Below are 12,275 nucleotides of genomic sequence, written 5' to 3'. Positions count from 1 at the left end.
GAGCCAAGAAAATATCCTCCACACCATTAGTCAAGTCATCTTCATTTATAGCACTTTTAACAATATAGATTGTTCCAAAACAACTTTATAGTGATAATAGAAAATTAAAGTAACAGAGATTGTTTGGCTTTACAGCAGCTCTAGAATAAAGTTATCGTCCAGCTAAAGTTAGTTTTAATTGATTCACATCAGTTGCAAAGATCATTAGTTATTAACTTAGGGGCCGCTTACAACAACACTGTTCGAACAGAAAACCCTTTACGCGCTCCGGCCCGCTCATTTGCACAAAACAGTGCCTGGTGGCTCGAGAATGCAAACCTTGAAATAGGTTCCAAGGTGCAAGCATTGAAAAATTTTGAAAAAAGTTATCATCTCCACGTAAACTTCAAAAACGCGAATCTGTGAAAACGCTGATGCCGTGCACATGCGTATTACGTGTTTAGTCCATAGGTATGCGCGTTTGAAAATATATGTGCGCAGGCATGTAGTCTTTCTTTACAAACTGACCTCACCAAATGACTTGGTGTCAATGTCTGGTCTAAAAAATTCATAATATATAATCTTTTGTCGATTCCGCATGTCCATGTGAACTGGAATCATTTTGACAACGTTTTAACTGTACAGAGGTAAAGGGAAGGGAAGGAGGCCCTCACAGGGGAGAGACTAGTTGACACTTCAGGACTGCGTTGTCGTCGTGTCCAGGCACAGGTCCATCATCAGATCTGGATACGGCCTGGATCCAACGGACTGCGGTAAACCTTGGGATAACTAAAATTAGCGAAGACACAATTCTTCTTATAATGTAATAAGTACGTACATCAGGATTTATGGGACCAACACCATTAAACCAACACCAGCAGCCTGAACTGTTGATACAAGGCATGGATCCGTGCTTTCATGTTGTTTTCACCAAATTCACCAAAAATTATGATTTCCATCAAGAGGTGCATCATTTTTTGGTCAAGATCTTGTATTGACAATGCAAGAGTTCCAACACTTTGTAAAGTCTTCCTACGTGGTTGTTTAAGAAATTATAAGCTACATAATCCATCAATTAGGTTTAGAAGATATAAACATATAAAATGCCAGAAATATCATAATCACTGCAATAATGATCCAATCATTATTTTAAGCATTTGACTATTTAAATTATTCAAACAGGGATTTCTTCCCCCCCCTTCTCCACATATATGGTTACATCTCTGTTGGGCACAAAAATCCTAACAATTTAAACATTATCAAACTACATCATTTTATTATTATTTGTTTATTTATTACTTGCCTATATACAGTACCAGTCAAAAGTTTGGAAACGTTACTATTTTTAATGTTTTTGAAAGAAGTCTCTTATGCTCATCAAGCCTGCAGTTAAAAAACAAAAACAAAAAAAAACAGTAATATTATGAAATATTATTACAATTTAAAATAATGGTTCTCTTTTTTAATATACTTTAAAATGTAATTTATTTTTGTGATGCAAAGCTGAATTTTCATCAGCAAGTACTCCAGTCTTTGGTGTCTTATGATCCTTCAGAAATCTTTCTAATATGCTGATTTATGATCAATGTTGGAAACCGTTGTGCTGCTTAATATTTTTTTTATAACCTGAGATACTTTTTTCAGGATTATTTGATGAATAAAAAGTTAAAAAGAACTGTATTTATTTAGAATAGAAATCTTTTGTAACAATATACACTACCGTTCAAAAGTTTGGGAACAATAACAATTATTTTTTAAAGAAATTAGTACTTTAATTCAACAAGGATGCGTTAAATTGATAAAAGGTGATGGTAACGATTTATGTTGTTAGAAATGTTTTTATTTTGAATAAATGCTGTTTTAATGAATAAATGCTGTTAACGTTTTACTCATCAATGAATCCTGAAAAAAGTATTCCAAAAAAATATATTAAACAGCACAACTGTTTCCATCATTGATAATAACTGAGTATCAAATCATCATATTAGAATGATTTCTGAAGGATCATAAGACACCAAAGACTGGAGTACTTGCTGATGAAAATTCAGCTTTGCATCACAAAAATAAATTACATTTTAAAATATATTAAAAAAAAGAGAACCATTATTTTAAATTGTAATAATATTTCATAATATTACTGTTTTTTTGTTTTTTGTTTTTTTTAACTGCAGGCTTGATGAGCATAAGAGACTTCTTTCAAAAATATTAAAAATAGTAATGTTTCCAAACTTTTGACTGGTACTGTATATTTTTCTAGGATCCAATTTTCTAGGGTTGCTGTTTTCCGGCATTAATATCGGAACTTTTGGAATGCGAAATCCGGAAAGAATTTGAGGTAACACACCCTCTTCCGGCCAACTCATCTGAACTCTGCTGTTAGTTCAAATGTGTCACTTTATGCCAGCCAGTCAAATAAATTGCTTCACTTTATAATAGACTGAAGTTCAAGCGTGAAGACAACAGCAAAAATGGTGTTGCAGACGATGATTGTTCGTGTCGCCGACAGTCTGCCACTTGCTGCATCTATGCAAGAAGACGAGCAGGTATGAATGAACCCATGTCAGCACAACAAACGTCAAAATCCGCACGAAGTTAAAATACAAAACGTTTTAGTATGATGTAAATGACGGGATACATTCAGAAGTTTGTTACTTACCGAGTCTTTGTTGTTATTGCTGTTTTCTTTTGCCATTGAGATTGTATAGCCGACTACTTTTACATAAGGCGTTTAAGTTACTAACGTAATGATCTCTACAGTCTGGCCGAGACTTACAGAAGTATCAGAGTCAAGCCAAGCAGCTTTGCCGAAAACTCAACGAACAGAGTCCTGCACGCTGCACTTTAGAGGCCGGTGCCATGAGCTTCCAGTAAGTGCCAACACACACACACACACACACACACACACACACACACACACACACACACACACACACACACACACACCAGATGCTTGCTGAATTAACACTCGAACTGAGCTAATAAACATGATGCAGAATTGTAGTTCTAATTCAAAGAAAAAGAATTAAAATGGAATGAAATAAAACAAATTGCGGTCATATTTCAGTAAGCATTGAATAACACAAATACTGTATGCTGTTTTACACTGGCTATTTGCAGAAATCATATTAGTATTTAATAAATATACAATATTTTATTTAATAAATTAATATTTTTTTAACCATAGTGGAAGAACACCTAATTTCAGAATTATTTATCTTATGTACTCTAAAGTATTTATTTGTCCAAACATCAACATATAGCTAATAAATAGACTCAGATTTTATTGTCAATTTTAACTTTTTTAAAGTTATCTGGAAAGAATGCTGTGCAAATGGACAAAAATCATTACCGTATTTTCCGGACTATAAGTCGCACTTTTTTTCATAGTTTGGCTGGTCCTGCGACTTATAGTCAGGTGCGACTTATATATCAAAATTAATTCAGACTGAGATGAACCAAGAGAAAACATTACCGTCTACAGCCGCGAGGGGGCTCTCTAGTTGGCGGAGTTGTTCAGAAGCGACACGGATGATGAAGAAAATGATGAGGAATGAGATCGCGGGAGCTTGGTGAACTTGTTTACTGGTAACTTGCTTGTTGGACTCGCTGGCTTATGTTAATTTAGCTTATTCAGCCTCCCAGATATTTGTTCTTTATGCTATTGTGTAGCTGAATAACGTGTGCAGTGCGTGTTGCGGTGCATATGCTGTGCAGGAGCAGCACGCGCTAAAGTGCTTTCACATAAGCTGCGTTTGCAGTGCGTAACTGACCCACGGCTGTAACCCCAAACACATTGTATTTCAAATCCAGAAGTTATCAGCAAATTTTATTTTAAAAAAAGAAAAAGTTTTTTGTCAGCATTGCGATTCTCTTTATACGTATACTCTTTAATAGACGTATTCACGTTTAAACACAATTTAAACAAACTATTATTCAATGCATTACTTCTATATAATTATATATTAAGTTGCTCAAGCAAGTGGTAAAATATTTAACCATGCACTTATATTAAAATCGCATACATTTTAAATTAAAACTTAAAATTGACAAAAACAGCAGACTCATACCCTTTCTTTTGCATAATTTAAATCTTTATACAATAAATCTTGCATGTCACAAATAACTTGTTTTTCCACCTCCACGAATGAGACGAGTGTTGTTCATTATGTCGCCTTGTTGAAGTAAATTGTAGTTTTCCTTGATTTACCAACGCTTTAAGTAAAAAGATGACTGTGAAAAATAGTAGGCTAGTATTTAATTAAATGCATTTATGATGAAATTACTACATTTTCATGTCAATCTGGTCAATCTGTATTCATTTTGACCACAAACCGTGTGCTGTCACTTTAATTCAGCGCGTGCAGCACAGCAGAAATAGACTCGGTGCGGAAACGATCTCTGCACTGCTGTATACGCACCGCACCTGGAACGGATCGACGGACTGCAACCGCGTGCATTGTGAAAGCTCTGACCTGTTAACAAGGGTACGGAAAAATATACGCACTACAAACGGAGTATGTGTGAAACGGGCGTTAATGTGTTACGTTAACATACTGGACACCTATTCAGCCTGTTGTTCTGTGTGCTACTGTGTAGTTGAATAACTTGCCTTTCCTGATTAAATGTCTGTTCTTGGTCTTGGATTTTGTGAAATAAATTTCTAAATAAATGCGACTTATAGTCCAGTGCGACTTATATATGTTTTTTTTCACTTCATGAGGCATTTTTTGACTGATGCGACTTATACTCCGGAGCGACTTATAGTCCGAAAAATACGGTAGTCAGTTTTGAGAAGTCTCACGATAAATATGCAGATATGGTTGACATTTGAAGTATTACATTTTTGGGTAACACTAACAGAACAATTAGGTCGCATTAGTTAATGCTTTAACTAACACGAACTAACAATTGAGTAAATATATTTCTACAGTATTTATTTACCTTTGAAAATGTTACTTGATGAAAAAATTCATATTCACGCTAGGTCACAGTTCATTTACAAATTTTAACAGTTATAACTTTTGATCTTAAAAATGTCTTAATAAATGTTGAGATTATAACTAGCTAAGATTAATAAATGGTTTTGAAGTATTGGTCATAATTTATTTCATGTTAAAGGGATAGTTTCCCCAAAAATGAAAATTCTGTAATTTCTTATGAAATCTGAGAGCTTTCTTTCCCTCCATTGACAAATATGCAAGTGACACATCGACGCATCAGAAAGTTCATAAAGAGATCGTAAAACTAATCCATACAATCTTTGGGTGAACTAATAACCCTTTAACAAATTAAACCTCATTTTAAAGTGTTACGATTTTTTGCTGCAAAATCTGTGTAACTAAGATCAAATTCAGCATCCCGTGAAGCCAGTTTAATTCAGATTGACTCGTAAACCTGAAAGGAGGCAAATTTTCTAATTCAGAATTTTGCCTAAATCTGAGAGTTTGTTGTTGATTCTGGATGACGTCACACTTCATAAACCCATCTTGTTTTCCAGCTATGTCATTGAGAAAGGAGTGTGTTACTTGGCCTTATGTGAAGCAGCCTTCCCCAAGAAACTAGTGTTTGGCTATCTGGAGGAGCTGGAGAGAGAATTCAGTGAGCAGTATGGGGCAAAGGTCCTGTCAGTGTCACGGCCGTACTTTTTTATCGAATTCGGTGAGAAACATCTCATTTATATCAGTGCAATTAGACTGTATGATATAACTCGCTCAAGGTTTATATACACTACTGTTCAACAGTTAAAGTCCCCCTGTGGTGAAAATCAAGTTTTTTATGTAGTTTATGTGGTGTTTTTAATGTGCTTTAAGACAAAGCATGTGCAAATTCATAAGTCAACACCATTGCTGAGTATTTTCTCCTTAAAACTGCAGTGAACCAAAGACAGTCTCAAAAACGAGGTTTGAAATCGCTGGTGTTTCTGACGTCACATACCTTGTAACCAATCACGTCAATGTGTGATCGTCAACGAGTAGATCTCTGAGCTGTGAGTGAGTGGAGGCGGGGCTAATTTGCATATTTATAGAACCACTTATACTAAATGAGGCTAGGGTGTAGACTTACATTCAAGCTATTTTAAGGCATGAAGATTTTTTTCAAAATCAAGGAAAAGAATGTAATGTCATTTTGGCGATCAAAGATTAGTTTTAAAGGGGTGGTATAATGCCCTTTTCACAAGATTTAAAATAAGTCTTTGATGTCCCCAGTGTGTATGTGAAGTTTTAGCTCAAAATACCCCACATATACTTTTATATAGCTTGTTAAAATGGTCACTTTTTGAGGGTTGGGCAAAAACGCACCGTTTCTGTTCCTTTAAATGCAAACGAGCTGCTGCTTCCGGCACAAGAGGGCGGAGCTTCAACAGCTTGTGTCCTTTTACCTCACACAGGCATACACTGAAAACTTAACAACTTTTAGCCTTTTATGTTCAAACCAGAGTCAGACAATGAAGGAGAGACTCAAGAAGAAGTGACATGTAGAAAGCAACAGGACATTTCTGAATGGTTAGTTAAAGAATTTATGCAGCTGATGTGGAGTTAACTATCTTCTAGTCATTGATTAGCATATTCTGTCATGATAATCTATAAATCACGTTTCCGGTGGCGGGGTTTATGTAAATATTAGGGCTTGCGATGTCACTAACCCTGGAGGAATGTCGTGTAGTCCGTACAATTTCTTTAAAAGCAAATATCTTCATTTGCTTTGAACTTTGAGCGTCGTAACTTTGCAGATGTTGTTTATGCTCAAACAGCAACATTACAGACTAACTAAAGTAAGAAAAGTGAAATTACAATCAACCACCCCTTTAAGGGATACAATTGACTACAGGGGGACTTTAAGACAGTACTTTATTCAGCAAGGATCAAATGTGACAGTAAAGTTACAAATATTTCTATTTCAAATAAATGCTGTTCTTTTGAACTTTCTATTCATCAAAATTCTTGAAAAAAATATTTTACGGTTTCCACTAAAATATTAAGCAGCACAACTGTTTTCAACATTGATAATAAGAAATGTTTCTTGAGCATCCAGTCAGAATGATTCTGAAGGATCATGTGACACTGAAGACTGGAGTAATGAATAAACTGAATTAAATTACATTTTAAAATGTATTAAAATAGAAAACAGCTATTTTAATGGCTCACAACATTAGTTTTACTGTATTTTTGATCACATAAATGCAGCCTTCGAGAGCATAAGAGACTTCTTTCATTTAAAAATCGTACTGACCCCAAACTTTTGAACAGTAGCGTATAAACTATTGCCAGTGTTCTTGAGTAAGACCATTAACCGCTGGTTACTTCAGCGTGCCGTCTTTGTAGTATGCACTTTTTTACTGAATAAATGTCCCCTACATGGCAAATGAGTTGGTTGACATTGTGAACCAAATGATTCCCGTTTGTCTCCAGACACGTACATTCAGAAAACCAAAAAGTTATACGTCGACGGCAGAGCACGAAGAAATCTGGGCAGCGTCAATTCAGAGTTACACGACGTCCAGAGGATCATGGTCGCTAATATAGAGGAAGTGCTTCAGCGTGGAGAAGCCTTATCTGGTGAGTGAACACGTTTCAGTCTCAAAATACTATTTGTTTTTGTAAAACCATTATATATTCTTCTCCGTTTGTTTACATGTAATTTAAGTCTGTTTTCTGCCTCGTCTTTCTGTAGCCTTGGATTCCAAAGCTAGTAACCTGTCCAGCCTGTCTAAGAAGTACCGCAGTGATGCCAAATATCTCAACACACGCTCCACCTATGCTAAAGTGGCCGCCGGCGCCGTCATTTTGATCACGCTCATCGTGTATGTGCGCTTCTGGTGGCTGTGAAATATGCATGACAAATTCAGGCAGAAATTCTCAGGGTCTCACTCACAAAAATGGTTCAGACGTCAAAGAGTTTGTTCCGGCCTTAAGGTTGTGTCTGTTTGAGACACTGAATGTTGCTTTTGTCAAGGTCATAATGATGCTGTTGTCTTTTGACAGTTGTACCTTGCTTTATTTATAATCAGTGGAAGGTGTTAATGATGTACTTGTTACCTTGTATGTCTTCAGTATGTTCATAACAAAGCTATGCAAAGGATATGTGGTGTTTATCTGTACCTGGTGGTGAAAACAATTAAGCATCTTTGTTGGGAACATATTTTACAGTGAGTGCGCCCACTGTGTCAAACATATTTTTAATTAGGGATTCATTTGTAAAATGTGAAGGTGGTTTTCTAAGAACGCCAGAGTAAATGTAGACAAAATAATTGTAATGGTTTATTGTTTACAAATAATTCATGCAAAATAGTCACACTTAAATGCATTCATTCACTTAACATGTTTCAAAGATGATAAATGGTCACTGATGTCTGACAGGGTATAAATATATACATTTGTTTTTAATGAATCACAAAATAACAGCTGCTCGAAGCATTACCCAGTTCTGTTCGAAATCCAGAGTTATAGCTGGAGGTTTAGACCACGAGGTCAAAGTCATCCCGCTGAAAGAACAAACACAAAATTGTGATGTTAAATTAGCAATCAGTTTAAAAACCATTGATTTAGATTAACCATTTCTTATCGGAAAATCAGATTCTCCTGATGCTTATATGATGCACTATATTTAAACAATTACATTTTAGAGAACATGTCTGGTGTCAAACCTTCAGTCCATACAGGGAGGGATTTCTCAATTAAATATGAAAATATTTTTTCCTGAATTCATTTGATTAAGGAGAAGCTTTGTGTACAGTAGTTCAAACGTTTAGGGATAGTAGTAGGATTTAAAAAAGGAAGTGAATGCTAATGTTCAACAAGGACACATTCAATTGATCAGATGTACATATGCAATGTAAAAAAAAAAGAAAAAGATTTCTACTTCAAATAAATTCTGTTCTTCTGAACTTTCTATTCATTAAAGAATCCTGAAGAAAAGTATCAAATGTAAATTACATTTTTAAAATATTTTACAAAAGAAAAGTTATTTTAAATTGTAACAATATTTCAGAATATAACTTTTTACTGTTTTTAGGCAAATAAAATGCTGCCTTGGTGAGAGACTACAGTAATGTATAAACTCTACAGGATGAGGCTCCTAATATTCTTCCACATACCTCCTCATTGTAGTCCATGACATGTTGCTTGATCTTGGATGAGTCCACCCATGTGATGAAGTCTTCCATACTCCTGTAACAATAGTTCACAATAAAATAACTTCAGTTGTAAATAAAATAATAATAAAATAAATTCCAGTTGCTGCAGACTCATAAATGTCAATATGTTAAAATTAAACGTGTGATTTTTATTTCTTCATGGGCATCAGAAAAAAAAAAGCTATATTGAGGGTTTTCATTACTAACCTTGTTACAAGAAACGCAGGATCAGTGACAATCTCAGGCCCAACACGAATATCTGTTGCTCAGTCAAGAAGAATTTTACGGTGACAATTAAGCAAATTCATTTTCTTTACGATATTACAGCTTAAAATGAGATGAACATCCAGTATATTCAGGGATCAAGTAAATGTAATTATACAAAAGTGAAAGAAATGACAGTGAACAAATCATTTGTATGGAAGCTTGATTACAAGTTTACTTGATTACAATCTCCCAATCTCATATAAACTGGTAATTGTGAGTTTATCCTGACTTTTCCCTTCAGAATTAAGTGTTTACATCTCACAATTGTTGCCATGGAATAAGTTAATTACGACTTTTTTCTCACAATTTCGAGAATGGTTTATAAACTCGCAATTCTGACTGACTGAATTTTTTACTTCGAGTCAGAAACAAACTTCTATACACTAAAACACTACAACACTTGAAGTCCCCCTGTGATGAACATCAAGCTTTTAATGTTGTTTATATGTCTATGTGGTGTTTTTAATAGGCTTTAAGACAAACCATTTGCAAATTCATAAGTTAACATCATTGCTGAGTATTTTCTCTTTAAAACTGCAGTGAACCAAAAACAGTCTCAAAAACACGGTTTGAAATCGGAGCTGTTCTCTACGTCACAATAGTACCTTGTAACCAATCAGGTCAACGTGCGGGCGGACTTTGGCATATTATTAACTATGACCGCTCTGAAGCAGGGAGTCTCAAGAGAAGCCAGGTTAACCCGGTATATTTTTCTGTTGATATGAAAAATAGTGTCCATTTAGCAATATAATGGGTGAATTATGTATATGATGTATATTACGATCTTATGATGAACTATATGCGTTTCTCCACTGACGTTCTGAGTTGTTCAAAGCGTTTCATTAGCAGCACATTATTAGCTGTGTGATAAAGTAGTCAAGCAAAAGGCTAATCATATTAATTACCGGTATGTGTCCGACATTGTAAAGAGCGATACATAAAACAGATTAGCATTCTGATACATCGACTTGTAGACGAGCCTGTATACTTCACTCTTCCGCTTCTTCTTCTGAATCAGTTTCTGGTTCAAACATATTTGGCTGAGTTAAACCAGTATTTCCACTTGCCATTGTACAGCGTTTACTACAGTAAAGTTGAGCGAATGGATCAGGTATTGTGAGCTGGTGAGAGTGAGTGGAGGCGGGGCTAATTTGCATATTCATTGATCCGCGTATACTAAATGAAGCAAGGGTGTAGAGTTACATTCAAGCTATTTTAAGGCATGAGGAATGTTTTGTTTTTTTCACAGGAAAAAACATAAATATGTAATTTTGATGATCAAAGATGAGTTTTAAGGGATAAAATGATTGACTACAAGTGGACTTTAAGAATATTAAGTACACATAATATACACAGTTCAGTGTTATTTCTAACTGAAGGATACGGCCCTGCTCGATGAAGGTCGTGGCCGTCTTTAGGCTTGGAGCCATACGCAGTTTCAGCATGATTGTGGGAAGCCGTCTCCTAAAGAAAACAACAGCAAACAGGGAAAAATTACAAATTTGAACAGGCAGAAAACTATAAAACTATTTTATAAACTCAAATTTGACCTGTTTACTTTTGTGTTCTTGTTTTTTTCCCCCTCATTGGTTTAGATATGCTGTACACACTGTTGCAGTTGTTCTATACTGCTGTAATTTCTATGATCAAATGTTGCAGTGGATCTTACCTGCAGAACGCAGATGCAGACACTTCATTTGCAAGGGAGAGGTTCTGTTTGGTGGGAATCAAACCGATACTGTAACTGCAAAAGAGAAACACACACACACACACACGATCTTCAGATGATGACTGCAGCTCAATTACAACGAGGCACCCACTAAACATCCAGAAGTTCCCAAACTTACAGTTTTTCCAGGAAAGTGCTTGTACTTTGAGCTCTGAAGCCATCTTTTTCGTCCAAGTCCCGTATTTTCTGTGCCAGTTCTCTGATATTTCGACTAAGTTTGTTGTATCTACAGAGAAACCATAAACGTAACGTTATTAGATTCATAAGTCATGTTTTGACTGAAGACAGACACTATCATCGGTCTCCTCTAAAATACGAATGAACATGTGTTATAAATACATATTTACTATATGTACTGTTAAGTTCTTACTCACTTGGTGTAATCTTCCCTCTTCTCAATATGATATCTCCTCAATATTTTAACCTCGTGTAAATTGTTGTCAACCTCCCAGTTAATAAAATCAACTTTCTTCAAAAGTTTCTGCTCGTGAAATTTCAATTTACGAACCATTTTGAGAATAAAACCGGCCTATATTTATCACTACGCGTATTATTTTTCTCTGGTTATCATTCACACGCGTGCTTTTCATTCGCGGTTGTTTTCGGTAAAGAATGTACGGTAGTTGGGCTCCACACTGGCGCCCAGTGGTCAGGAGGAGAAACACAACAACATTTTTTTTTTTTTTTTTATAAAATGAAAGTGTAGTGAATAATAATATGCATAATATAATGAATTCGTTTCATTTTATATCGTTGGTTGTTACTATATTTCTCTGTTCTAATTCATATTTTGAATCTTAATTATTGTTCAACATCAAATCATGTGTATTTTTTTTCCAATCTCCACACAATCACATTATGAAAACAGGTAAACACAAGGCAAAAAGCACCTAAATATACAGATTCCCACATACAATCAAATCAATTTTAACCTAAAATCCTAATGCAGAATAACAAAAAAGTTACATTTCTTTTGACAACCCTTGTATTGATTAAATTAAGCAACAAACAATAATGGACATTATAAAAAAGGTCATAAAAGCTGTAGGCCTAAGTCATTTTTAGTCATGTAAGTTAATTTCTATATAGCACATTTTATAAAAAAAAATGTATTCAAAGTGCTTTAAATAAAAATACATAAAATAATCAAATAAAATAATTTATCTA

General features: G+C 34.9%; 2 protein-coding genes across 2 annotated transcripts; one reads left to right on the top strand and one right to left on the bottom strand.

Moving 5' to 3' along the window:
• Positions 1-2,270: 2,270 nt before the first annotated feature.
• On the top strand, positions 2,271-8,142 carry sec22ba (SEC22 homolog B, vesicle trafficking protein a). The gene is made up of 5 exons (XM_082173843.1): positions 2,271-2,522; positions 2,737-2,846; positions 5,477-5,637; positions 7,389-7,535; positions 7,651-8,142. The coding sequence occupies exons 1-5, from the start codon at positions 2,448-2,450 to the stop codon at positions 7,803-7,805; spliced, it is 648 nt and encodes a 215-aa protein (XP_082029969.1). The 5' UTR covers positions 2,271-2,447; the 3' UTR covers positions 7,806-8,142.
• An 82-nt stretch (positions 8,143-8,224) lies between these two features.
• On the bottom strand, positions 8,225-11,713 carry imp3 (IMP U3 small nucleolar ribonucleoprotein 3). The gene is made up of 7 exons (XM_082173851.1): positions 11,483-11,713; positions 11,227-11,334; positions 11,049-11,123; positions 10,764-10,843; positions 9,320-9,371; positions 9,074-9,146; positions 8,225-8,461 (listed from the first exon to the last, which is right to left on the bottom strand). Exons 1-7 carry the CDS (start codon positions 11,617-11,619, stop codon positions 8,435-8,437), a joined length of 552 nt encoding a protein of 183 aa, XP_082029977.1. The 5' UTR covers positions 11,620-11,713; the 3' UTR covers positions 8,225-8,434.
• Positions 11,714-12,275: the final 562 nt, after the last annotated feature.

This window comes from Leuciscus leuciscus (genome assembly GCF_965113295.1).
Source record: "Leuciscus leuciscus genome assembly, chromosome: 6".
NCBI classification, from domain to species: domain Eukaryota; kingdom Metazoa; phylum Chordata; class Actinopteri; order Cypriniformes; family Leuciscidae; genus Leuciscus; species Leuciscus leuciscus.
Note: the sequence above shows the minus strand (reverse complement) of the source record. Positions and strands in the feature narration are given on the sequence as shown.

Coding starts and splice junctions, on each gene's coding strand:
- sec22ba (XM_082173843.1), top strand. CDS start 2,448: ATGGTGTTGCAGACGATGATTGTTCGTGTCGCCGACAGTCTGCCACTT. Junction 5,638..7,388: donor GTACTTTTTTATCGAATTCG/GTGAGAAACATC, acceptor GTTTGTCTCCAG/ACACGTACATTCAGAAAACC. Junction 7,536..7,650: donor GCGTGGAGAAGCCTTATCTG/GTGAGTGAACAC, acceptor GTCTTTCTGTAG/CCTTGGATTCCAAAGCTAGT.
- imp3 (XM_082173851.1), bottom strand. CDS start 11,619: ATGGTTCGTAAATTGAAATTTCACGAGCAGAAACTTTTGAAGAAAGTT. Junction 9,372..10,763: donor GACCTTCATCGAGCAGGGCC/GTATCCTTCAGT, acceptor ACTGAGCAACAG/ATATTCGTGTTGGGCCTGAG. Junction 8,462..9,073: donor TCATGGACTACAATGAGGAG/GTATGTGGAAGA, acceptor TTGTTCTTTCAG/CGGGATGACTTTGACCTCGT.